This window comes from Hydra vulgaris, chromosome 08 (assembly GCF_038396675.1).
Source record: "Hydra vulgaris chromosome 08, alternate assembly HydraT2T_AEP".
In the NCBI taxonomy this organism is placed as follows: domain Eukaryota; kingdom Metazoa; phylum Cnidaria; class Hydrozoa; order Anthoathecata; family Hydridae; genus Hydra; species Hydra vulgaris.
Genome location: NC_088927.1, coordinates 6,439,906 through 6,466,126, shown reverse-complemented (window position 1 = coordinate 6,466,126; position 26,221 = coordinate 6,439,906). Strand labels below are relative to the sequence as shown.

General features: G+C 26.0%; 1 protein-coding gene across 1 annotated transcript; it reads right to left on the bottom strand.

Annotated features, from left to right (window-relative positions):
- Positions 1-446: 446 nt before the first annotated feature.
- LOC101239073 (caspase recruitment domain-containing protein 11) lies at positions 447-20,887 on the bottom strand. Its single transcript, XM_065802948.1, has 6 exons — positions 20,534-20,887; positions 10,276-10,308; positions 9,197-9,867; positions 1,684-2,005; positions 1,327-1,487; positions 447-830 (listed from the first exon to the last, which is right to left on the bottom strand). Exons 1-6 carry the CDS (start codon positions 20,829-20,831, stop codon positions 561-563), a joined length of 1,755 nt encoding a protein of 584 aa, XP_065659020.1. The 5' UTR covers positions 20,832-20,887; the 3' UTR covers positions 447-560.
- Positions 20,888-26,221: the final 5,334 nt, after the last annotated feature.

Sequence of the window (26,221 nt, the reverse complement as noted above, 5' to 3'; positions counted from 1 at the left end):
ATTTTCAGAAAGTTATCGCTCTTCTCCAATAAAGCTCATGCTACTCAGCATAAATCTTGCAGACCAAATATTTTATAAAAATAAATTTTTTTAAGCGATTGAGATATTTCCGTAAAATATCTGGTACTGATGTGGTGTACATCTAAACGTAATATGGTGTAGATGTTTATTATACTACTAAACATAAATTCAATACTACAAAACTTTATAATGTCACCACTTTTATAAAAACAATTGTACACCACATTAGGATGTCACAACATTTACCAAAATTATCATACACCACCGCTTTTACCAAAATTATCATACACCACCGCTTTTACCAAAATTATCATACATCACCGCTTTTATTAAAATTACTAAAGAAAACTTTTATTTTTTTCAACTTTATTTTACGCTACATTAGTAAATAAAAATAAATTTCAGCAATTTTAAAAAACTAGGAAACAAAATCAGCCAAATATTTATTTAAATAACAAAAAATTTCTTTTTTATTCTCGCATAAATTATAATTAATATACAAACATAATAATTGGTTTTTATTTTCTTTTTTTTCCTGTTTAGGTTCTTGTTAATTTTCGTTTACCTGAGTGATCAGAACCTAGTTGACGCAATGTGCAACAGTTATGATTTTTGTTATAGTTGTTTGGTGAATGGCTTAAACACGTTTCTGTAAGCGTTAATGCAGCAATAGATATAGGATTTTGCAACCATGTGAATAACTCTTCTGGGTTACAAAAATTATTTGGTTGAGTGAGATCAAAATAAGGTTCTATGTTTGATATATTAGTAGACTGACGTTTTTTTTGGGAAATAACTTCTGATGTTTTCTACACGAATAAGAAAAAAATATGCTAACTTATATATATATATATATATATATATATATATATATATATATATATATATATATATATATATATATATATATATATATATATATATATATATATATATATATATATATATATATACATATATATATATATATATATATATTAGTAGAAAATCATTTAACAAAAATTTTTTTTTGATGAATTTTTCTGATGAATCTTTGTTGATGAAAGACAGTATAAAATGAAATTAAATTTTTGTTAAGTGATTGTCTACTAATATATATAATTGCTCTGTTCTTTTAAGATCATTGAGCACTCTATAGTGTAGAATACATTTATAGTTTTTTAAATATATATATATATATATATATATATATATATATATATATATATATATATATATATATATAAATTATTTCTTTTTTAAAAAATCAACTTTGTAAAAGGTACTTTTCAAACATTAAAAAAAAGCAGTCTGTATTGCATATACTTGTAAATTCACATGGTGCTCGTCGAGGTCATTTAATGGTTCTTCTTTACTTAAATCAAGTTCAATAACTTCGTCATGTTTTTCATTCTTTCGATGCATATTGTTGGGTTTTAATGAATTCAATTCACGTGTTGTAGTTGCTAACTCTTCTCTAATCCTTTCTAAAATGAAGTTTATTAGTTATGGAAATTTTCTAAGATGCGATTTTTAAACAATAATTCATTACTAATGAGTATAAAAGAAATTCTGATAAAATCATGAAACGTATATCATGAAAATAAAACTAGAAAAAGAACAGTATTAAAAAAATATATATATATAAAACAAATTTCCAATAAGTTCAAAAAAAAACAGTACCTAGTTCAAAAATGAGATCTTTGTTTTTTTTTTCGTATTGAGAAGATATTTTAATCTGCTTTTGTACAGTTTCTTCTTTTAAATCTTGAAGCACTTTGTTTTGTCTATGTAATTCATTTAGATCTTCTTGCATTCGATCTCGATCGCTTATTGCTTGTTGTCTTTCATTTAAATAGAATGTTTTCTCCTCTTTGTGCATTTCTATTTCTTGTTCGAGTCGATCTATTTTTTGTTTTAATGCTTCAACTTTATTGCTCAACTCCTTTTTTGTTTGTTTCAAAGTGCGAATTTCTTCCTCAAGACGAATATTTTTGACCGATACCTAAACAGATCAGTTGTTATAAAACGTAATCAAGATATATGTATTCTGTATTTTCAGAGGGGGTCTTATAATTTTAATGTTGTTTTCTTTCTATGTGTTTTTACTTAGACTTTTCCACAGGTTTAAAAGAGGCTATTTTAAAATCTAAACCAGGATTATGTAAAATATACTATTTTTCAAATATTCTGCTTTTTCAAAGATTCTTTTTCTGACTTTTCTTTAACTCTTTCACACTATATTTTATTATTTTTCTTTTCTATTTTTTTAAAAAAACTTAACCTTTTTAACTTTTTATTTTTTTTTAAAGACGTTTTTTGTTGGCGAAATCATTGTGTATAAAAACAAAAAAAAAAACATTTAAAAAAACTAATAACTTGTTTAAAATGCATTTTATATGAATAAAAATATATAATACTAGATATATTATATATAAATTAATAATGATACTATACATGTAATACGAGAAAAATACAAATCATCAGAGCACGCATTATAAAAAAAGACGTAGGCATAAATAAAAAAGTAATAATCAGGCCCGTAGCAATAGGGGGAGGGCAGTAAAGGTCCTTAAAACTATTTCGTGGCCTCTTAATCCAACATCAAACCCCCCCCCCCCAATATAATTTTTGTTCCTATGGGTCTGATAATTAAACCTAGGCAGAAAATATGTAATATTAATTAGTACTATGGAAAAGCATTAGCATTTTTTTAAGGAAAAAAACTGGTAAAGTGGAGGGGAGGGGGGGGGGTAGAGGGGAAGGAGCACGTGCCCCCGGTCTCCCCCTCCCCTGGTGTTGTTGGCTCTGTATTATTTCCACAAAAATGAAAACAAAATTTTCTATAATTTCTTAATTATTTATTATTATTTTTTTACAGAAAATTAGTATAATGGAGAACAAGTAAAACAGTAAAATTGGAGCACAGATCTTTACCTTAAATTTCAGTGAGATGTGCTACTGTTGAGAAAATTAATATCAGAATAAATAAGAAAAATAAATTTTAAAATAGTATTTAAAAAAATAATATAGCCATTAACAAAAAAAAAAAAAGAAACGATGAAAATGTCATTACAAAGCTTAGGCAAAAATCAAACTTATTCAATGAATGATTAGCTTAATAAAAAAAAAAAACAAGAAAATATATATAAAAAAGTTTACCCAATAGTGAAATTTATATTATAGAAAAAAACTGACTCTTGAGACTTTAGTACAGTGTTTCCCAACCTTCTTAGTGCAATGCCCGACCAAAGCTCATAAAAACTTAAAATGTCCCCCCATGTTACGTATGAATAACTTATAATATTATAAATTTTTAATAAGTAGCATAAATGATATACTGCAGGAAGAAATCACAAAAAGTTACTTATTTAACAAAAAAATTCGAGTTAACAAAGTATAACAACTAATATATAAGTAAATAAAATAAAATACATCAGGTATTTAAGTCTAAAATTATTGAAATTTAGTGAGATCCTTGTGCTTGATGCTAGTTATAAAGAGATTTTATATTGGGTTCCAATTTTGTTTGCTTCATTCTTAGATCTCCCCGTTGTGTTATATCCAAAGGATTCCTTTTTTTAAGTTACAAATCAGTTATGGCACTAAGTCCGCATTCAGCTAAATATGAAGAAGAAAACGGTAATAATAGTTTTCTTGTACATTCTGTTGTGCTTGGATATTTAATTTTGGTCTCTTAAAAAAACCATGCAATCAATCCTTTTATATTAAATAAAGTTTTAACTGACTCATCATTCTGCATTTTTCTGCTAATTCTACTTGGTGCAGCATATTTGAAATAGAAGATAAATTAACTAACATTGGCTGCATCAAGTAAGTTGGAAAATCAATTTCTTTCAAATCGGAAAATCTTCCTGTTAAATCAGCTGATAAGTTTTTTAGATGCTCGACAATATTAAATATAGCGGTATCAGTTACTTCACATTTTTGAAGACAATGAAACTTTTCAAACTGTTTTTTTAAATAAACGTCTTTTTCAAATAGTTCAACAGACGTAATAAAACCAAATATTTTTGCTTTTGTATCGACAAAAGTTTTATTTTCTCCTTGAAGTTCTTCATTCAGTATATTTTGTTTTTCAAAAGTACCGGTTAAATAACTCAAATATGCGGTAAAATCGATTGTTAACAGATATTGCATTACAGTTTTGTCGCTTAAAAAATCACTAAGAGTACCAAACTGTTCCATAAATCTTTTTAAACAGTTCCCTTTCGAAAATCATCTTACCTCAGTGTTAAGTGAAATTCTCACTTCGTTGTTTTCTTAACAAAATAATTTAAAAATGCGCTTTTGTTTCGCACTTGCTTTAATAAAATTAGTGCATTTTACAACCAAGTTAATCATTTTATTTAGAACAGATTTTCATCTTTCATCAGTTAGAATCTTTTTAGAATCTATATAGAACTGGATTTTCATCTTTCATCAGTTTTAAGCAACCATTTTTTTTGCCTATCATATCAGGAGCACCATTAGAAGCACAGGACGTCATATTTTTCATTGGTATTTTATTCGTATCTAAGTAACTTTTTAGAGTACTATATATATCTTTAGCGGTAGTGCTGCTTTTTAATGATTTGCAAAATAACATTTCTTCAGCAAAATCATTATTATCAATTTATCTGACATATGTAAGTAATACTGCTTCGCTGTCTCTCAATGTTGATTCGCCCATTTGCACCGAAAAAAGTCTTGTTTTTGATTTTTTGATAAGTTGTATTTCATCATCTTTACTCATTTCGTCAATTTTCTGCTGACAGTATTGTTACTTAGTGGCATGGTTTTCACGTCTAGGTCATCTTTTCCAAAAACAATTTTAACAAATGTTGATACTGAAGGCTTGATTAACTGCTCTCCTATTGTATGATTTTTCCCAGATTTAGCGATGAGTAATGAAATTTGATAGCTAACCTCAAGAGTGCGATTTATATTATGAGCAGTTAAAGAGAGACTTTAAACTTGCTCTTTTTCCATAGATTTTCTTTAAAATTTGAAAATAATTCAAATTTGAATTAATTTGATCTTTATTTTTTGCCTTCAAATGTGCTTCAAGACGACCTCGTTTCATTGATTCATTGCTCAAGCATTGTTGGCATAATAGACAAAAAGGTAACCGTGCATCATAGACACCAGGTATAAAACCAAATTTTAAATACTCATCCGAGTACTGCCGAATTTTTTTCTTGCTTGCACTACTCATGAGCTAAAAAATGGATTTTAAAATCAATTAGGAAATTAAAAATATATATTTTGTGATGTTTCGTATTCTTATTTATTATTGAAAGAGAATCCACGTTGGTTTTTGTACTACATTTATTTGAATATTTAATTATAAACAACTAGTTATATATAAACTGTGTGTAGTCTTCTCGACTTGTTTCTTCCAACTGTTATTTTGTTTAGCGCTATGGCTATTAAGTGAGAATTCCTCTTGCGGAATTAGTCTCTCAGGGTATACTTTCGCAATAAGTTTTCGTGCAATTCTCTTAAGGCAATTGCTTATTCCGTTATCGCTAATAGTTATTCTGAACTAGCGTTTGGAATAATTGTCCAGAGGGAATTGTTTTCGTAACAATCATTACATATTTCTTTATTTTTCTATGAGGCATCTAAATTCTAAATAATTAGTTAAATATATTTACAATTATATTTACTTACCAATTATATTTAAATATCAATTATATTTATTTATAAAATGTATTAAAAATTTGAAAACAACGATAAATTCGAACAACTACTTTTATTTCTAGTAAGCACAGCACTGCGTTTATAACCACAGCACTACTTTTATTTCAAATTAACGGTAACGCACATTGACAGAACGATACAAGCAATTGATAATCCTAGTCCAAATTCTAGCTTTCCGAATCAAATCCTAGTTTTCCGAATTAGTTTTCCGAATCCTAGTTTGCCAAAGCAAATCTTAGTTTTCCAAATGCATTCCAGTGAAAAAATTTTGCATGATGCACTTCATAATGGACCTTTCCTGGAAATTCAATTATGTGGTTAAATTTAGACTGAAAAAGTCCTTTTTTTTTCCATTGCCCCCGAACAATCGAATTGCCCCCTGAAATTTCCTACGTCTTTCGTTGGAAAACACTGCTTTAGTACATTAAAGATTTAAAAAACACCATAAGAACAAAATGTTTGGTGTTTCTCATATTATCTATTATATAAAGAAAAATAGAATGGAAAAATATTACATTCAGTAATTGTGACTTTTTTGCTTTTACATAAAACGGCTCTTAACTCTTAACACATAAAAAAACACAACCAAAATAAAAAAAATAAAACTTGATTCTAAAAAAAATTCTTGGGAAGTCAGACGAGAAAACTTTGGTTTTTGCGCTAATGGATTTTATAATCTACCGCAAAAATTATGTTCCTGCGGCATTACTCTAATGTCATAAAAAAACAATAGAATATTGTGTAGTGTGTGGGGTTTTTATTGTTTATATTCTAGCCTTTTAAAAAGATTTAAATTTGTTTTAAATAAGTCTTTTACAGTTGCATAATAAAAAAAGTTTTAAAGTAGGAAATTTTTTTTTATTCATACATTTTCACTTAACTTTTTACAAAAGCAGTTTAGTACCCTTATCATTAAATATATCTATTAAATATTTTTCTGTATGATTTTTTAACCAAAGATTTCTCGTCTGACTTCCCAAAGCTTAAGAAAAAAAAAAAGTCAGACGAAATATCGTCTGCATCCAACTCGGTTTAGACTTGTTACCGGTGCAAAGTATCGGTTTAAAAAAAAATGATGATTATAAAGAAGGAATGTAGTTGTATGTACTTATATTCTTTTAAAAAAAATTATGACTTAAACAATATTCTTGATTTTGAAAATACTGAAGTATTAAACCTGACTATTTTTTTAAAATATGATATACTTACAGATACAAACACGTAAATTATAAAATTGACATTTATTGTATCTGTATTGTTATTATTACGGTATACAGCATTAATTGTTAGCTATCTAAAATTATAAATCTCCGTAAATAATTATAAATTATTTGCGGAGATTTATTCTTTAGTTTTACGTGTGTTTTATGTTTACGGAAATTTTTGTTTTAAATTTATTAACTATATATTAAATATAATACTATATATATATATATATATATATATATATATATATATATATATATATATATATATATATATATATATATATATATATATATATATATATATATATATATATATATATAAATATATACATATATATATATATATATATATATATATATATATATATATATATATATATATATATATATATATATATATATGTATATATATATAAGACAACTCATTCACAACCTCACGGCCTTAATTGTTAATCTTTATTTCATGACAGCTTTGCCTACATTTTTTTCTATACAGGAATAATGCCACAGATTTTACTGTTTCATTAAAAAGAAGTTTTTATTCATTCGCTGAAATAATTAACTAGTACAATCAGATATAGCCATTTACTTCTTGGAGTTGAGTCAAGTCATTTCTAACCTGTTTCATGCTACCTTATGGAACTGATATGTTTTGTAATAATGATTTAACTTGTTTCTTGCTTTTTGCTTTTTGAGAGTTATCACATTTTATCAAACAGACCCTAGACCTTAGCCTTATTGTCAACTTATAGTCGGTTATTTCCGGAATGTAGTCTGTTAATCGGGATTTGACAAATTTCAGTGGACAATTCTTAGTTTTGTGGATCTTTCTAGCAGAAAGCAGTCGGCAGTTTTTAAGGATTTGTTGCCCCACCCCATTTTATTACTAAAATCGTTCCTGTCCTCTTTGGCCACAATGTAACTGGGTAACTTTGCAACACTCATTTAAAAATTTATTTAAAACATGCCAGTATAAAAAACTATAACTGTATAAACTCCTTACCATATCCTCAGATTTAAAAAAAACCTTTTAAAGCATGATTTAAAGGTTTATCTTAAAAGTATTTAAAATTTATCAAAAATGGTTTTCTTAAAAAAAACAACCGGATATTATATGTATATAATTTATATATATTTATATATATATAATATCTATAATAATTATTTTATATAATTATAATTATACATATATTATAAATTTGATTATATAATATAATATTACATTCTTATTTTAATATTCGTATATTCTTCCTTTTCGATAAATGAAAAGTTTCTAAAATAACCAAAAAAATGTTTTTCAAATGTCAACATGTGTATCAAAAAAAAAAAAAAAATTTCTTTCAACAAAATCTTACTTGAACTTTTTTGATTTCCTTCCCTAAATTTTTGATTTCCTAAATTTTCAAAGCCCTCATTTGACCTTCTTTTGAAAAAACTCGCTGTAGGGGAGAGGGGGGAGCATTAGTACATTTCGACAAAAAATTGAAAAAAAAAAAGAAAAAGAAATTAATAAAGAACTAATAGTTTTGTTATTTGTATAATGTGTTGGGAACATTTAAATATAATTTATGTTTACAAAAAATTAATAGTTAAGTGCAATACTTTTAAACGTTTTAAAACGTAGTTTTTTGTACCAATGCTCCCTTACATGCAGAGCATCGGTACACCACATGTTAACAATACATAAATAGAAACTTCATACTAAATAATCGTATATTCAAGGAAAAAGAAAACTAAAATTTGATTAAATTAATAAAACAAATATTACTTAAATTTACTAATTGAATTAAATAAATTAATAACCTACATATTTGCAACGTGTAATAAAGTAAAATACTACCGAAGTAAACCAACTATAGATGTAATTTTTAGAAAAGATATTAAAAACTCCGTACCAATGCTTACCGATTTCAATATACCTCACACTTTACCAGTGAGTGCCTCAGAGTTAATTATGTATTTATGTAATAAAAATCTGTTCATGTTTTAATTTTTTCTTGACAAGTTTAGGTTTATCATGAATTTAAGTTAATTAAAGAATTAGTAAACGCTCAAAAAAGTAACTTATTTACCATTCTCAGAAGAATGTAAAAAAAAAAATCAACATATCGGCAAAATGAACAACTGGTAAATTTACAAGTATAAAAATCTTTCAACCTAACTATATTTTCTGTGAATATTTGCCTGTGTACCAATAGTCTCCCTGTACCAACGCTCCTCCCTCTTTCCTAGAGTTTCTTTGAAATCCTGAAAGAGGGTTAAAAAAAACTGGTTTCACTTACTTGGCCTTTTGTTACCACTTCATTACATCTTTCTGATTGGACAATATTTCGTTGCATTTTTAGTTCCGATATTATTTTCTGCAATTCATCTACCTTTTTTTCAGCAACACCAGTGTTTTCATTGGCTTGAATGAGTTTAAATTTTAATGAATATATTTCTTTCTTACAGTTAGAAGCTTCTTTTAAACCGCCGTTATTTTGATTTATTTGGTATGATAAACGTTTTGATTCCATTCTTTTGAAATCGTATTTTATTGCTAGTTCACGTATTTGACACATCAGCTCCTCATTTTTTTTTAATAATTGCTCATTTTGATTGGAAAGATGCTCATTTCTTTCTGTAATTAAAAGTAGACGTGATTGTAACACAATAATTGCGTTTGCTTTTTCTGAATTGTCTTTTATCAATTCAGTAAAATAGAAAGCTTGAAAATGCGATGGTTCTTCCACTAATTTACTTGAAGTTTTCGCTTCTTCTTCCATTATTTCAATTTTTTTTTCCTTTTCTTTGAGCTCTTTTTTAAGATCTTCTAATTGGTTTTCCAAATTTACTTTTTCTCTCATTGTTTTGGAATACATATACGCACGACTTCGGTTCTGCTCTTCAAGTTTTGTTATTTCTTTAAGAAGGTAGTCTCTATCATGATCTAGAAGGGCTTTCTCAGATAAAACTAAAAAATAAATAATAAATTAAGCGTTTTTTTTACTTATTTAAACCGAAAAAATTTCTAAATTTATGAGACATTTAAAAAAAACAAGATTTTTTTAAAACAGAAACTTCTTTTTTAAAAGAGGTTTTACTTGAATTAAACTTTAAAAATCAAAAGCTATGGATAAATGAAATAGCCAGAGAGAATTCTAGGAAAAATAAAAATCAGTAAATTCTTCTTTTATTATTATAATGTCTGATAAAAAAAGAATAGCCAGTCTAATAACAAATAAAAGTACGGGAAAGTGCAAACAGATTACTATGAAACCGTAAAAAAACAAGGTACCATAATTTGTATTATTTAATATCTTTTAATCGGAGCAAATTAAAGTAATATTAGTATAAATTGAAAATTAAATAAATGAATTACCTGTCCAAGGCACCGAATAGCCAGATACAGAGCCTAAAACAAAATATTCGTTTTATTTCACTATGTATGCACTATGTATGCACTATGAAACATTTTTAAATTTTTTTAATAAATTGTTTATTAAAGTAAAGTGGGCAAAACTAACAAAAACGATAATGTTTTTAATGATCATATACAAAAAAGAGTGAAGGATCAAAAGTTGGAAGATTAACAATTTAAATTGCAACAAAATGGTCAAAAAACAGGATGTTTATTACGGTGATGAACTTCAGTAACACTGATATGTTTTATAATGCACATTGGTGGGAATAACCATAAAGTACACGAGTGCTTTATAAAAAGCCATTTATTACAGAAAAAAACTCTCGAAAAAGATTTAGGTATCAATTATACTAAAAATTTCTCGTGGTATTTTTATTGCTCAAATACTAACTAAAACTTGCAATATTCCCTATTAACGATTAGTTATGTAGTATTTAATGTATCTTTGATTAGAGAGAAATAGCGTTCTAACAAATCCCGTCACTGGAAACAAATAATAGGGCTAGTTGAAAGATAGTATGAATGTTCAAAATGTGGCATATATAATAAAAACAAATACATTTTTACATTAGGGGTCTTCCATAAAGTACATACGTAGTTTATATATATATAAATTAGTAAAACACTTATTAATTTTTTTCTTCAACAACAATTGATGAAGAAAAAAAATTATAAAAGCGTTTTTACTAAGTTGTTTATTATTGCTCTGTTCTTTAAGAATATATTTCACAATATACATAATATATATATATATATATATATATATATATATATATATATATATATATATATATATATATATATATATATATATATATATATATATATATATATTTATATATTTATATATATATATATATATATATATATATATATATATATATACATATATAACGTGTAAACCCCGTTTATTATATATATATATATATATATATATATATATATATATATATATATATATATATATATATATATATATATATATATACATATATATATAATATATATATATATATATATATATATATATATATATATATATATATATATATATATATCTTTGGCCTTGAAGAGGTGAATGACAAAAAAAAAAAAAAAAATATATATATATATATATATATACATATATATATATATATATACATATATATATACATATATATATATATATATACATATATATATATATATATATATATATATATATATATATATATATATATATATATATATATATATATATATATATATATATATATATATATATATATAATAAACGGGGTTTAGACGTTAGCTAAGGAACAAATTATAAAAAACAATTTATAGGAAAAACACGTTTTCAGTGTTCTTGTGTTTTAGAATTTCCAAGGAACAGTTTTATAAAATTAAACCCAAAAGGGTCAAACGAAAAGAAAAAATTATTTTTTATTTTTTAGTCTTATTGAAGAAAAGGTTCTTTTAAAAAAAAATTTTGTTATGCTTTCTAACTTTATTATAAAATTCGGGAAATTTCCGTATAGTGAAATTTTTTAAATTATCAAGGATTTCTCTTAGCCAAGTTTTGCTTTGAAATGGTTTGTTTATTTGCAAAGTATTATGATGCTAAATTGTAAAGCGCATTTTCTTCGATTGTTATATATTTAGTTTTAAAGCAATCTATATGCTAACAGCTGCCTGTTTAAAATTATCAAATTATCAATGTTTGAGTATATTTAATGAAACACTTTAATATATAAGTTAATTAAATCTAGAAGGAATGAAAAAAAAAAAAAAAAAATTTAGTAAGTTATTTCTGGTGATCCTTGTGATCTAGCAGCTTACGGATCGCATTTATACAAAATGTTAGACGGATTACTTTATAAAAAAAAATTCAGGTCTCTACGAGAGATGGAAGATGCTCAAATAAGCCTCTGAATTTGAAATTTTGTTGTTGTTTTAACTCGGACTTACAACTCAGTGAAATAAGAAAAGACGTAAGAAAACACCGTAAAACACATGTTGCCAAAACCTGTTATCAATTTGTACACGAATGTTACTAACAATGATGTACACTATTAGGGAATATCTTATTTAATAACCATACCGTTGTGTTTACTATACAAAGAAAAAAATTAATGCAAAAATTTATAAAACTTTAAATGGATTATAGTAATATAATATTTAAATTAAAGTGTCAGGAATCCTGACTCAGGATTGCGACAATTGGAGACTGGGAAAAAAATTAGAGTGTCAGGATTATATATAGCACTGTTTTCTATTATTTTGAATTCTTTAAAAACAGAGTTGTTATTTTAACGAAATTATTGAAATAATTGATTTCGGAAGCGTTAAGTAATAAACTATTTTTAGAGTCACAAGATTTTTTAAAATCCATTTTAAAACATTTTTTGCATAGTTTTGTCTATAATTTTTTTTAATAGCAAATGATATTACACTTTTGAATTTACTAGTGTATGTATATATATATATATATATATATATATATATATATATATATATATATATATATATATATATATATATATATATATATATATATATATATCGAAAAATGTAATTTACAAGTGCATTGTTTCCTCCCAAAATAATCCTGATAAACAATATATTGGCTTAACCGAGGGGAATGGAAAAAACGTTATGCCAACCACAAACAATCGTTTAAACACAAAAAATATCCAAAAGAGACTACACTGTCAAAATATATTTAGGATTTAAAAGAAAAAAATAAAAACTTTAATTTACAATGGTCTATTCTAAAATCTGCCCTGCCTATAATAACATTTCGGAAAAATGTATGCTGCGTTTGCAAGAAAAATTTGAAATAATTACTCATTAAAATCAGGAAAATTTATTAAATAAAGAGTCTGAATTAATTTCTAAATGTAGACACGAAAGTAAATACCTCTTTAAAAAATTATAAAAGCGAATGACCAAATTAAATTATTCCCATTCCAAAGAAATTTATTTAATAATTACTTTCTGTAACTTCCCGTTAACTTAAAAAATATAGTAATTAAAAAATTTTTTAATTTTTATTTTTAGTTATAATAATAACTTCCTGTAAAATAATTTTTTCTATAAATTGAATTTTTTTTTAGATTTAATAACTCTTCCTGATGATCCAGCAATGGTGAAACTTAACGTTGAAGAAAAAAGTTAGATAAGTGTTTTTTACTAATTTATTATTGCTCTGGGGCCGTATTCTCATCTTTCCGCTAAGCTTAACGGAGCGTTAGTCAAAAATTTCTTTTAAATTACATTAATAAAAAATTTATTTAAAAATATAATTTTTTAAAAATAAATTATTTTGGTTTAAGTTTTATTTTAACGAATTTATATAAATTTTCGTCATTTCTTTACTTTGAAATATTGTAATGAAATTTCAGACAAAAGCTCCGTTAAACTTAACGGAGAGATAAGAATACGGCCCCTGTTCTTTAAGAACATTGAGCACTCTATTTGTAAAATACACAACATGATTTACATATATATATATATATATATATATATATATATATATATATATATATATATATATATATATATATATATATATATATATATATATATATATATATATGTATATATATATATATATATATATATATATATATATATATATATATATATATTTATATATATATATATATATATATATATATATATATATGCAGTATTGGACAAAACATTTGCAACCAACATCGAACAATGCTAATAGTGTTCCTAATTTTACATGTCTTAAAAACGAAACGAACTATACTACCACAGCAAACAGTTCAGGAGTCTGGAGTCATAGCATGCCATGACATAAGCAATCAGCTGACAGGTGACAGCACACAGGCAGAATTTCGTTGACAAGTGCCATTCTGCAGCGAACAAAACAAGTGCAACTTTTTTGGTTTGTTTCATTTTCTTAAGTCTGGTCAACAAGTGTTTCATTACATCAATACAATCCACATCCAACCAAGACGTTGTGTTCCACAGAGCATTATTGTATCATCACAAGGTAAATGTAATACGGTAAGCCTTGAGAAGCGTGATTATTTATTTTTATGACTTCAAGTGCAAAAATGGCTCCCGACAGTCTTGGATTGGAACTAAGAAATAAATTTTTTGGCGACTACGAAAGTGGAATGTCACAAAAAAGTATTTGTGATAAATATCGCGTGAAAAAATGTTCCTAATATCGTTCTACGGGGAGGTTTGCAGCAGATAACAAAGGTGGAAGACCGCGTTCCACCACTTCTAGAGAGGATTCTATGATCGTCAGATCCGTCAAGAAGGATCCCTAAATATCATCAGTCGAGATACAAAAGCAATTAGAGCTGCCTGTATCGGACCGAACAATCAGACGACGTGCTGTTAAAGCCGGATTGTTTTCTCGACGCACTGCAAAGAAACCGCTGATTTTACTAAAAAACCAGAAGAAAAGACTCCTGTTTGCTACATCTCATATTGACTGGAATGTGCAGAAATGGCGAACTTTCCTGTTCAGTGATGAATCAAAGTTCAACATCATTGGGAGCGATGGCATTTGCCGTGTACGTCGACCGGCCGGAAAACACCTCAATTTACGTTACTGCCATAAGACCGTGAAGCATGGTGGAGGTGGAGGCAATGTAATGGTCTGGGGGTGTTTTTCTGGTAACGGTCTAGGTCCAATACATCGAAACGATAGAATAATGGACCGTTTCATGTATAAAAATATCCTGAAAGGTGTTATGTTACCTCATCCTGAATGGAATATGCCAATAAAATGGGTTTTTCAGCAAGACAACGATCCGAAACACACTGCAAAAGTAGTCAAGCAGTGGTTTCAAGACAACCACCTATCGGTGATGGATTGGCTGCCTCAATCTCGGGATCTCAACCCTATCGAGAACCTGTGGGAGATCGTCAACCGCAGAATTAATCGTGAAGGTGTTCGTAATAAGGATCAACTGTTTAAACAAATCCAAAAGGCCTGAGCAGCGATTCCACAAAGTTTCATTGATCACCTGATCGAATCTATGCCTCGAAGATGCAAGGCTGTGATCGACAACAAAGGATTCGCCACGAAATATTGATAGCGAAATACAGCTTGGTCAACATTTTGTCGAGTTGCACTTGTTTTGTCCAGAAGGAAATCAACTTTTTTTAATACTTTTGATTAATTTATTAGTTTTCGTCTACAAATAATGAACTCTGTGATGAATAAAACTTGAAGAACTTTGTCTCTAAGCAGTTACATAGTTATTTCTCTAAATTGAAAAAATGCAGCACTTTTATATAAAGAAACTAAATTAGCATTATTTGGTTGCACTCGTTTTGTCCGATACTGTATATATATATATATATATATATATATATATATATATATATATATATATATATATATATATATATATATATATATATACTCATGAAAAGCGATAATAATAAAATAAAAAAAAAAGCTAAAAAAATATATATAAATAAAAAAAAAAAATTATGGACCAAAAAGATATTGCAGAATGTTTAAATAATTTTTTTTACAAAAAGATGAAAATAACTTATAGATAAAATAACTCCAGGAAAAACAAATAAAATATCTTATAGATAAAATAACTCCAGGAAAAACAAGTTTCAAACTATATCTGAAATAAGTTAACTTTGAAGTTAATAAGTTTAATCTCCCGATAAAATTCGTTATGATTTTAATTCAATTAAAAAAAAAAATCAAGTTCATGATGATATAAGGTTTTTAAAAACCCTAAGGTTTTTTTAAAAACCCTAAGGTTTATAAAAAAGTTTTTAATATTATTGAATACCATTAACTTCTTATTTATAATCTTTTTTTTTAAATTGGATACATTTTTCTATAAACTCTTAAAATTTATAGAAAAGCTCCGATATTTAAACATCACCTGATATTTAAAGATCACCTGATACTTCAACATTATTTAACTATTGAGCAATCACAATACTCCGATGTTTTAGAAAAAAATTTTGAGCGAATAATACATAATAAACTTTACAACTACCTTACAAATCAGAAAGTTCTTAATCACTCTCTTAGAACATGGATTTATTATTTATAACTTTATTTATAAAATATTTATATCATTAATCACTCTATTAGAACAACGATTAGATAGATTAGTCTCGATAGATAGATTAGTCTCGATAGAACATCCAGTAGTCAGACTAGTTATAGAAATTTTAAAAGGGTTTGAAAGGAATACTTTAGGGGTTATTGATCACTTAAAAGGTTTTGATACTATGAACCATGATATTCTTCTTTACAAACTTACAAACAAATTATGGAGTAAGTGGAAAGCATTACTTACCTATTTTAAGCTTATTATCAAGGTCGGACTAGCGAGGGGATTGGGATGTACTTCCCCGGGCCCCTGCTATGTCTAAAGCTCCTGGCCCCTCTTTAAATCAAGATACACAAATAATTTTTATTTTTCTATACCTTTTAAAAAAAACTATGTGGATATGGGTTAAACGTCTAAAAAACGGTATCAATAAAAAAAAAAGTCCTTGATATATAATACAGGGAAATTTTTATATATAAGGCGGCCCTGCATCTATGTCTCCGCCCCGGGCCCCTTAATGCCAGTCCGACCCTGCTTATTATTGTTTATTATTTATATAAACAATATTTACTTATTTTCTAATAATAATAAAACTATAAGTTTGGTTCAAACTCATGAAAGTATTAAAAAAAAACAGTTAATTCTTTAAGACATATCCCAAATTCTCTCTTATTTTTAAAACCACATCGCCCTTCGCTCTTCATTTATCACTTTCAAATATATCTTGAAACTTTTTTAAATTTATGTAAGTTAAAATTTTTTTTCAGGTTTTTTCCTTAATTAAAAAGATAATAGGAAATGTATTTTGTGTGGAACCTTATTTTAAACCATTATGTGTGTAAATTAAACAGACCCCCATGAGCCATAAAATAAGCTGAATATAAAATTGATGTTTTTAATATTGAACTTGTAGTAATTGTTTTTATCATAAGTAATACCACAACACTGGAGGTGAAAGAACCAACTACGGGTTTTAAAGTGAGGGGAGGGGGCGCAATAGTCAATTTCTGAGATAAGGTATATCTTTAAATTTCTATATCTTGGAATTTTTAACAACAAAAAAACTAATTCTATTGGTTCAAAAAATACGCTGGCTAAGCAAAATAAAATTCTTGAGTATTCTGTTCAAATGTTCTAAAAATTGCATTATTCGAAATATGTTATATTTTGAGGCTTCTAGCATTCTAAGAGTATATTATCAAACGAATTATTATTTTGACGCTCATTCTCGGAGCCAGATCTGCAAAGCCGTAATTCTTTTAAACTATGATTATTAGTTTACATAAATAAATGTTTTAAATTGTCAAAATTTTGAAAGTTTGTCATATATTATAGATTTTATTAATGATGACATTATAAATCATCAAAGTTAATAAGACTAACTATGAAATAAACACACAAATTTTTAATTACTAAACACAAACATGCATACAAAGTAACTCGCGGATGAACAAGCACCGCGCGGTCCTGACAGAACACACACACACGCACACACATATATATATATTTTTTCTTTTTTTTTTTTGAATGTAGACATTATGTATGAGAGTATGTAAATTATTATTTTATGAACATCAATAAACACGAGTTTCTCTCGATACTAAATTTATTTTTTAAAAGATTATCTCGCTGGATTGTTGCGACCAGTGTCTTCAGCTTAAAAGTTTTTTATTATTTATTTTTTTTCTATCATATTTTTAAAACGGCAGTTCTATTTTATGTCAATGGGATGGTTTCATCTTTTTTTGACGAAAGTGCGCCATATAAGGTGTCTATTTATAAATTTTACAACAAAAAAATTATTTTTCAAAAATCAAATCAAATCAAATCAATATATTTTCACTTTAATAATAACTGTATATATACAATCGTGCGGGACATTTACAAACAGTTATAAACTGATGACGCGTAAAGACCTATGATGGTATAAATATAGCATAATAATAATGATAATAATAATAAGTAATAAAAAATAAATAAAAATAAATAGTAATAATAATAGTAATAAATAGTAATAATAATATTAAATACAGTAATATAATAAGTACTATCTATATATTTTACTATATATAGGTATATATTTTACTATATATTTATCTATATATATTATAGTGATTATCATAAGGATAATGCAAAAAAAAATATATATATATATATATAAAAAATATAAAAATCATAACAATATCAATAACAAAAAATATAACAGTAAAAAGAAGGAAAGAAAGGAAGAAGAGTCAAAGAAGTAGAAGTCATAGGAGTTTTGTTGTGATCCAGCATTTTTCAAGCATAGAAAAATTGAATAAGAATTAAAGAAAAAGAAAGAAAAAAAAAAAAAAAAAAAATTGTTATAGAGAATTAAGCGGGACGATTGCATAGAAAATAAAACTAAAAAAAATAAAAAATAAAAACTAAAAAAAATATATAAAAATTGGCCTTAAGAATTAAAAACACACTAGTAAATGCTAAATATTAAAAATTCAGTGTAAATTAGGACCCTCTTCCCCCTTCCCCCTACCCCTCTTCATACTTACAAACTCGTTATACTTAAACTTAAATTTACTTTTTTCTGTTTTGAATACTAATTAAAATTAAAAAACCCACTCGCTAAGCATCATCAGCGGTACTGTGAAACAGTTCCGCTTCCTCTTCATAAAGCATTTTGAACCTTTTTAGTTGATTTCTATCTGGTTAATTTAATTTCTACCGTAACTCAATGATTGAATTATTTCATTTGATCATCTCACTAAGAAGAATTGTTTAAATGTTAAACTTTTCAAACTACGCGAAGCATAAAATAGTTATTAAAAAAATTAACTTTTTTATTTATAAAAAAATTTAGCTTAAGCAAAACTAAAACTAGCGTTTATTAGAATTAAGTTTGGACTTTTCGGGGCCGGGGGCTATTTATATGTGCCACAGCGCAAAAATTACTCAAAAAAAGGTCTTCTTGACTATTTTGGGGCTCAGGCTATAGCCCCTTTTAACCTCAATCCTCCTTAACCAGAACTGGATATGAGACACGAGTATATAAATAAAAATTATATTATACTGTCTGATAAATAAAAGAAAATTTGTTTCCTTATTAAGCACTTTATATAAAAAAATTTTAAAAAAATTGTCAAAGAGCGATGTTTCAAAAATATTTCTTTTAAACGTAATTTATTTTGCTTGTTTTTTCGCGTTAAAAATTATTTTCTTTTTCTAGTTTATTTTTTTTTTTGTAATTGTCTCTCATCGGTCCAATTAATCTTTATCGCGCTTTTTCTTTGTTTTTTCAAATGTTCTCAAAACGACTAAAAAATCTGGCCAGTTTTTCGCAATTACATATTATTTCCGTGGTCAGTAATCGAGAGCGATCGCTCCCGCTTCCCGACCAAGCCTAGGCACTTTTTTTCATTTGCAGAAAATGTCATAAACGATAAACTAATAAATGTCTATTTTTAAAACAATTTAAAATTGTTAGATAAACGTAACTAAAAAAATCAATCCGGAAAGATATTTTTCTTACCTTGTTAACATCTTAACGTATTTGTCAAGGGTTGTCAAAACATTTTTCCGTTTCGAATCTATTTATAACTGCATTAGTGACTCTATACCAGAGAGTAACTCTTCTACCTTAGAACAGGAGTTAATTTTTAAAAATTTATCATTCTATCTTTATTTTTGAAACTTTTGTAAAGTATCAGAAATTAAAATCACACATTTAATATGCTTTAGCATGTGGTGAAAGTATAAATTACTTTTTAATGATGATTTCCGTCCATTTTTATAATTATTGAACTAATATCGAATAAACTTTTAAATAAGAACTATTGTTGCTTCATCAAATAAGGTACAGAAACTAAAACTTTGATTCAACAAAAAAAAAATTTTGTATGAGAATTTTATGTTACAAAATATAAAAGTGTGTAAATTTTCTTTTTTTTTTTGATTATGAAACATTCCTCAAAAAATGCAAACGTGGTACTTATTTTTACTAATCTTCATCCCCGAATAATACCATATTAATGATAACTTTATAAATTACAAAACTGATTTAATAAGCAACTTAATATAATTTAAAATATCCTTATAATACAATATTTTCTGTTAACAATCATATATATATATAATTGAAATATACATAAATGAAAAAATGTTAAAAAAAAACATACATGGTCTTGATGCTTTTTCTCCAGTGAATATTTCATAGAGATGACCATGTTCAATTTCTAGAGCTTGAAGAAAATATTGAAAAGCTTTAGGACCACGAGTAGCTAAGACATCAAGAAATTTAGATGATTTTTGTTGACGACTTGGACCAGCATTTAATATTATTTCACAATCTTCGTCGTCCAAAACCGCGTAACTTCGCAAATAGCTAAATAGAAACTGTCGATCAAGATCCAAGCATTTAATTGTCTCAACTCGATGTTTTTCTATTAGAGCTCTATAGTCAACTTCATCATCCATTTAACGAAATAAAACAACTTTTTTACTGTAACCAAAATTCAGAAAGTTCATTAGTTTCAAAAGAATTAAAAATAAGATAAAAATATTTATAATCGCATTCAATAAATACCGGAAACATATATATACTTCTAGACATATATTGCATTGTACTAATAAAAGCAAACACAAATTTTTTTGAAAATGTAAAGACAAATTTTACACGAATTTCATTTCCAACAAGTTTTTTTTAACTAAATATTGTATTTTAAGCGTTGCGCTTTTGTCTCTGATACTTCCTTTAAACGATTAAAGCAAAAAAAAATTTGCTGATTTAAAAAAATATATCTTTAATCAATGATCTTTATACAGAAACCGAAACAAAATAGGTTTTTTTTTTTTTACTAAAAATTTTAAACGCAATAAAAACGCAAAAATAATGTTATGAAATTGAGATTCTCAAAATGAAATTATTTTAATGTTAAATCGCAAAATACACCTAAAAAATCTATTCTACAAAAAAAAACCAAAAAAAAAACCATATAATTAAGATCAAATAAGTTACCCTTTGATTCATAATTTGTTTTTTTATTAACACTTAAAACTTTCTTAAACCATTAAAAATGATTGATGCGGCTTTTTCCTGAACGTAGAAGCCAAAAAAGTATTTTGCGTATGTGACGTCTCTTAGTGGCAAAAAACTAGAAAAACCAAACTAGAAATAAGCTTTTAGTTAAATTATTTTAAGAAAATTTACTCTATTTTAAACATGTAGAATACATTTTTATGGGATATATTCTAATAATGACTAAATAAATCAATTACTACATTATTTTTTTAAAACTATTTATTTATTACCATTGTAATAAATACAAACTCTTGCCCGTTAAATGACATATCTGTGCAGTTATATGCACCATAAATAAAACTCTTAACATAAATGCAAAAGCTAACTCGTCATAAAAAAGTTTTGTGCGCAAACTGACGTCACTGCGCAAATTTATTATGGCTTCACTTTTAGATTAGCGTGATAACTATTTTTCACACAAGGGTATATTTTGGAACTTAACAAAAATACACTCGCGTGAACGCAACCGGAACAAAAATTTACGGAATTTGAGGAACTTTTCTACCGTCCCATCAACTCAGAATAAATAAATTTTCCGGAACATTTATTTGTTTTTACATAAAAAAACATGCCTTTTTTTAACTATTTTTAATGCGTATCCTGAAAAAGCGTGCACATATAAGCTACTATATAATAAAATGTAATAGATGAAAATTTCGAGAGTGTGTTTTTAGTTTTGCTTGATTTATGATAAGATGTCGACAGCAAGATGGGTGTTTATTATAAAAATAACTCAAATTAGGTTTTTTATTCAAACGTTGATTGATATAGTTTATTTGAAATTATAAAGATTAAAAATTTAATATTCCTACTAAATCGTAACTTAGTCTGAATCAGTCTACATAATAACTTACCAATAAGTTATTGAGTAATATAAATTTAATAATACAGTTCATCATTATAGCCTAAGAACAGTATTGTATAGCAACCTTGGGTTACCTTTGAAACAAACATCGAAGAATGGCATTTATTCTATAAAATATTAAATATTAAATCAAGAATGCATATCTAAAAACAGGAAATAAGATTTTTTTTTTTTTTATCAATAAGATTAAAGAATTTATCGAAGACAAAAATAATAAATATTTATATTTAAAAAAATAAATAAAGTTTTTGGTTATTGTTATTAATCTCTTTATCTTTACCTGCTGTGGGAAATCGTGATGCTATCTTGTGCTTGAAAATCGTGATGCTATCCTGTGCTTGAAAATCGTGATGCTATCCTGTGCTTGTAAATCGTGATGCTATCCTGTGCTTGTAAATGATGATGCTATCCTGTGCTTGTAAATCGTGATGCTATCCTGTGCTTGTAAAAATTTATTACTTTATTATTTTTTTCTTATATTAGTACTCTTATTATTCTCATTGTTAATTTTTTTTTGTTGCTACTGTTATTACTAACATTCTAATAACAATGTTAGTAATAACAATGTTAGTAATAACAATGTTAGTAATAACAATGTTAGTAATAACAATGTTAGTAATAACATGTTAGTATTTAATTTAGTTTTATTGTTAGTCTTACTTTTAGTTTTATTGTTAGTCTTATTATTATTATTATTAGAAGTATATAATATTTATTATTATTTATTTTTATGGTATTTTTTATATATTATTATGATTAGAAAAATTCCTGTTTAATATTGTACAATGTTTTTTTTTCTTTAACATACCTATGTGTCCAAAAAAGCTTATTAACTAAATATGTAGACCTAGCATCTAAAATTTTAGAGCTTAATTTTAGCGTTTGATTTATTATAAATCAAATATGGATGCAACTAGACTGTTACTAACAGCCTAGTTTGAGTTGCATCCATATTTAGCTTATAAAACATCAACAGGATTTGCCATTTACCTATCACACAGAACAAAAAGTTTTATAGAATTTCTAAAAAATTATTTTATGGCTATAAAAGTCGTATAGAATTAATCAAATTCTATAAAATTTTTATAGATAAAATAAGTTTGTATACTCAAATAGAGTCTTTGAAAGCGCATGTATTATGAACATAAACAATAAACATTAAAGTCTATTAAACTTTTATAAAAATTATATTTTGGTCTATTGAACTTTTATAAAAATTATATATAGTGGCTATATCAAGATTGTTTTATATTGTGGATTTTTTTAAAAATGCGTTATAACATAAATATACTTAAATTTATTTTATCTTAAAAATAAAAGTCTAAGTAGCAGGTGAAAGGAATCCAACAACTTAGATAGGTCTAATAGAGTATCTTCTCACAATCTTCACTCTTTTGATGAGCCAAATCAACTTAAAGCAACTTAGTAACAATTCCTTTATTGACAATCATGTTTCCAAATCAAGTCATACTGAATTGCCTCTTTATTTAATCATTCCAATTTCGAAAGTACCCAAATACCCAGACTGATCAAATAGAGAAAAATATTTTCATGTCATAAAATTTTGTAAATACAAGTAAAAATAGACAAAATTTTTAAAAAATAGACAAAACAATAGTTTAACGTTTTAGCATATTCATAGTACTTTTGTACTACTTTACATCGTACTTTTAGAAACAACTAGTTCCTGGTCAAAAAATATCCATTGACTATGTAAAGTTCAGCAAATGTAGCAAATCGCTTGGTACAAATGAATTTTTTAAATGATCTTGTGGTGTGATTTGTAGGAAACAAAGTTATCATATCACCCTCAGTTTATCTGGCAAAAAAAAAATAATGCTCAATCAAAGTAGCTAACCCAAAGTTTGTAAAGACCTTGTTGATGGTGTTATTGGTACCGTAAACCGGGGTTACTTTGAACGTTTTTGAGATATTTTTACTTGCTCTTCCTTCACTATTGACAATATTCGGAATTTAAGAAAATGAATATAAGGGCTGAGACTGACTCTTACATAATTCAAATTCAAAAAAATATTTAAATAAAAGGATTTTGTATAATTTTAATTTAAACAGTCATTCAAAGTTACCCCTCAAATGGGGTAACTTTGAACGAGTTTTTTGTAAAAGAAAAACCTATTCAAAAACGAATTGTTATAAAGTTTAATAAAAACAACAGTCTAGTTTCATAGTCATTTATTATTGCTAAAATAATATAATATTATTTAAAAAAAAACACCCGTTTAGTATTTTATTTTGTTTAAATGGGTATGTTTTAAGTGGACTAGCATAAAATTGGTCTCATTTGCATCAGTTTCACTTACAGACTATGCAAGTGGAACATATTTACATTTTGCAAAAAAATCATTAAAAGAAATATTTTTAACAAGGTCAAAAGTAATTTTTTTTCCCTTTGAGCCTGCTTTTTCCTTGACATCAACATGGAAAAAATTGTTAAAGTACATTAATTACTGATTGGCGTACTAAAGTACGACACACACACACATACACACACATATAAACACACACACAGAAACAATATGTGTATGTGTGACTTACTGTTTATACACGTGATATTATAATTTTTAATCACAATAATATTATTTACAATACTTAATATATTATATATAATGTATGACAAAGGAAACTTTAAGTTGTTTCATGTTTTTGACTATTTATGCAATGGAGTTACTTTAAACGTTATTCATCCCTTATGCGAAAAAATATATACTATAAAGTATGTTATGCTATTGCAATGGAACATAACTATAGTAGGCAAACAAAATTCTTTAGATTTTATATGCTTAATAAATTTATAAACAAAAATTATGAAACTTAGACAACAAGCTGCTACACTAGTTGAGGCAGTGTACAAAGTATTCTGACTAATTTTTTTGAGAAAAATATCCAGAATATTTAATTCATAATAACAACCAATAAACAATGTAAAACTTTAAATAACTAAAATATAAACTATTTTTAATACTTAGATGTTTCAGGTTTGAACATTTTCATATAAACTCTTTCCATAATTACAATTTGAAAAAAAAAAAGATTTGTATTCAAAGTTACCCCGCTATTCAAAGTATTATAACAGTTTACGATAACTAATTACAGCATTTAAACTTCTTTATTAAACAAAAGCAAATACTTAGTTTAACTTTTTTGTCTTTTTAGCTTGCCCTTATCAGATACTTAAAGCATTGTCATAGGATGTGCAATAAAATTAAAAATTGCGTTAAAAGCTAAAAAGATTTAAATTATGAAAGATGTTATAAGAATGTGCATCGTGTATATCTGTCTTTTTTGATTATTTTATATGTAAAGTCATTTGTTTGAAAAGCTTATATATGCACTTTTTTATTTTTTCAACCAAATGCAAATATTACTTATGCAATTTTCTCCTGGTGCAATATCTAGCCTGTGGAGAGTTAGAGAAAAATCCTGTTTTTTTAAAAAAAGCCCAAATCAAATTAGTTTTATCTTTTGTTTTTATTATTTATCTTTTTTTAATGTTGGCAAAGACTTTTGAATTTTTTTTCAATGTTCGCTTAAACTTTTGAATTATTATATTTCTAACCAATTAACCATAAATTTAATAAATAATTTCCATAAGTTCTAACTAATTAACTATAAATTTTTTTACCTAATCTTAAAACTTTTTTTTTACCTGACTTGGCTTTAACTTAAATTAATTGCCAACATTATGTAGTAGATTTTGGGATTACATAGCCATATTCATAAAAGCCAAAATCTATAACGAAAAAGAAAATAAAAGAAAAAAAAAACACTTTTTTTCTAAGCATTATAGGCATTTTACCATTCGAATACATTTATTAAAAAAAAAGTTATATGCAAATTTGCCTGGCGTTAATTTTTAGACTATAGCTGAATCATAACGATTTAATTCTATTTACAAAAGTT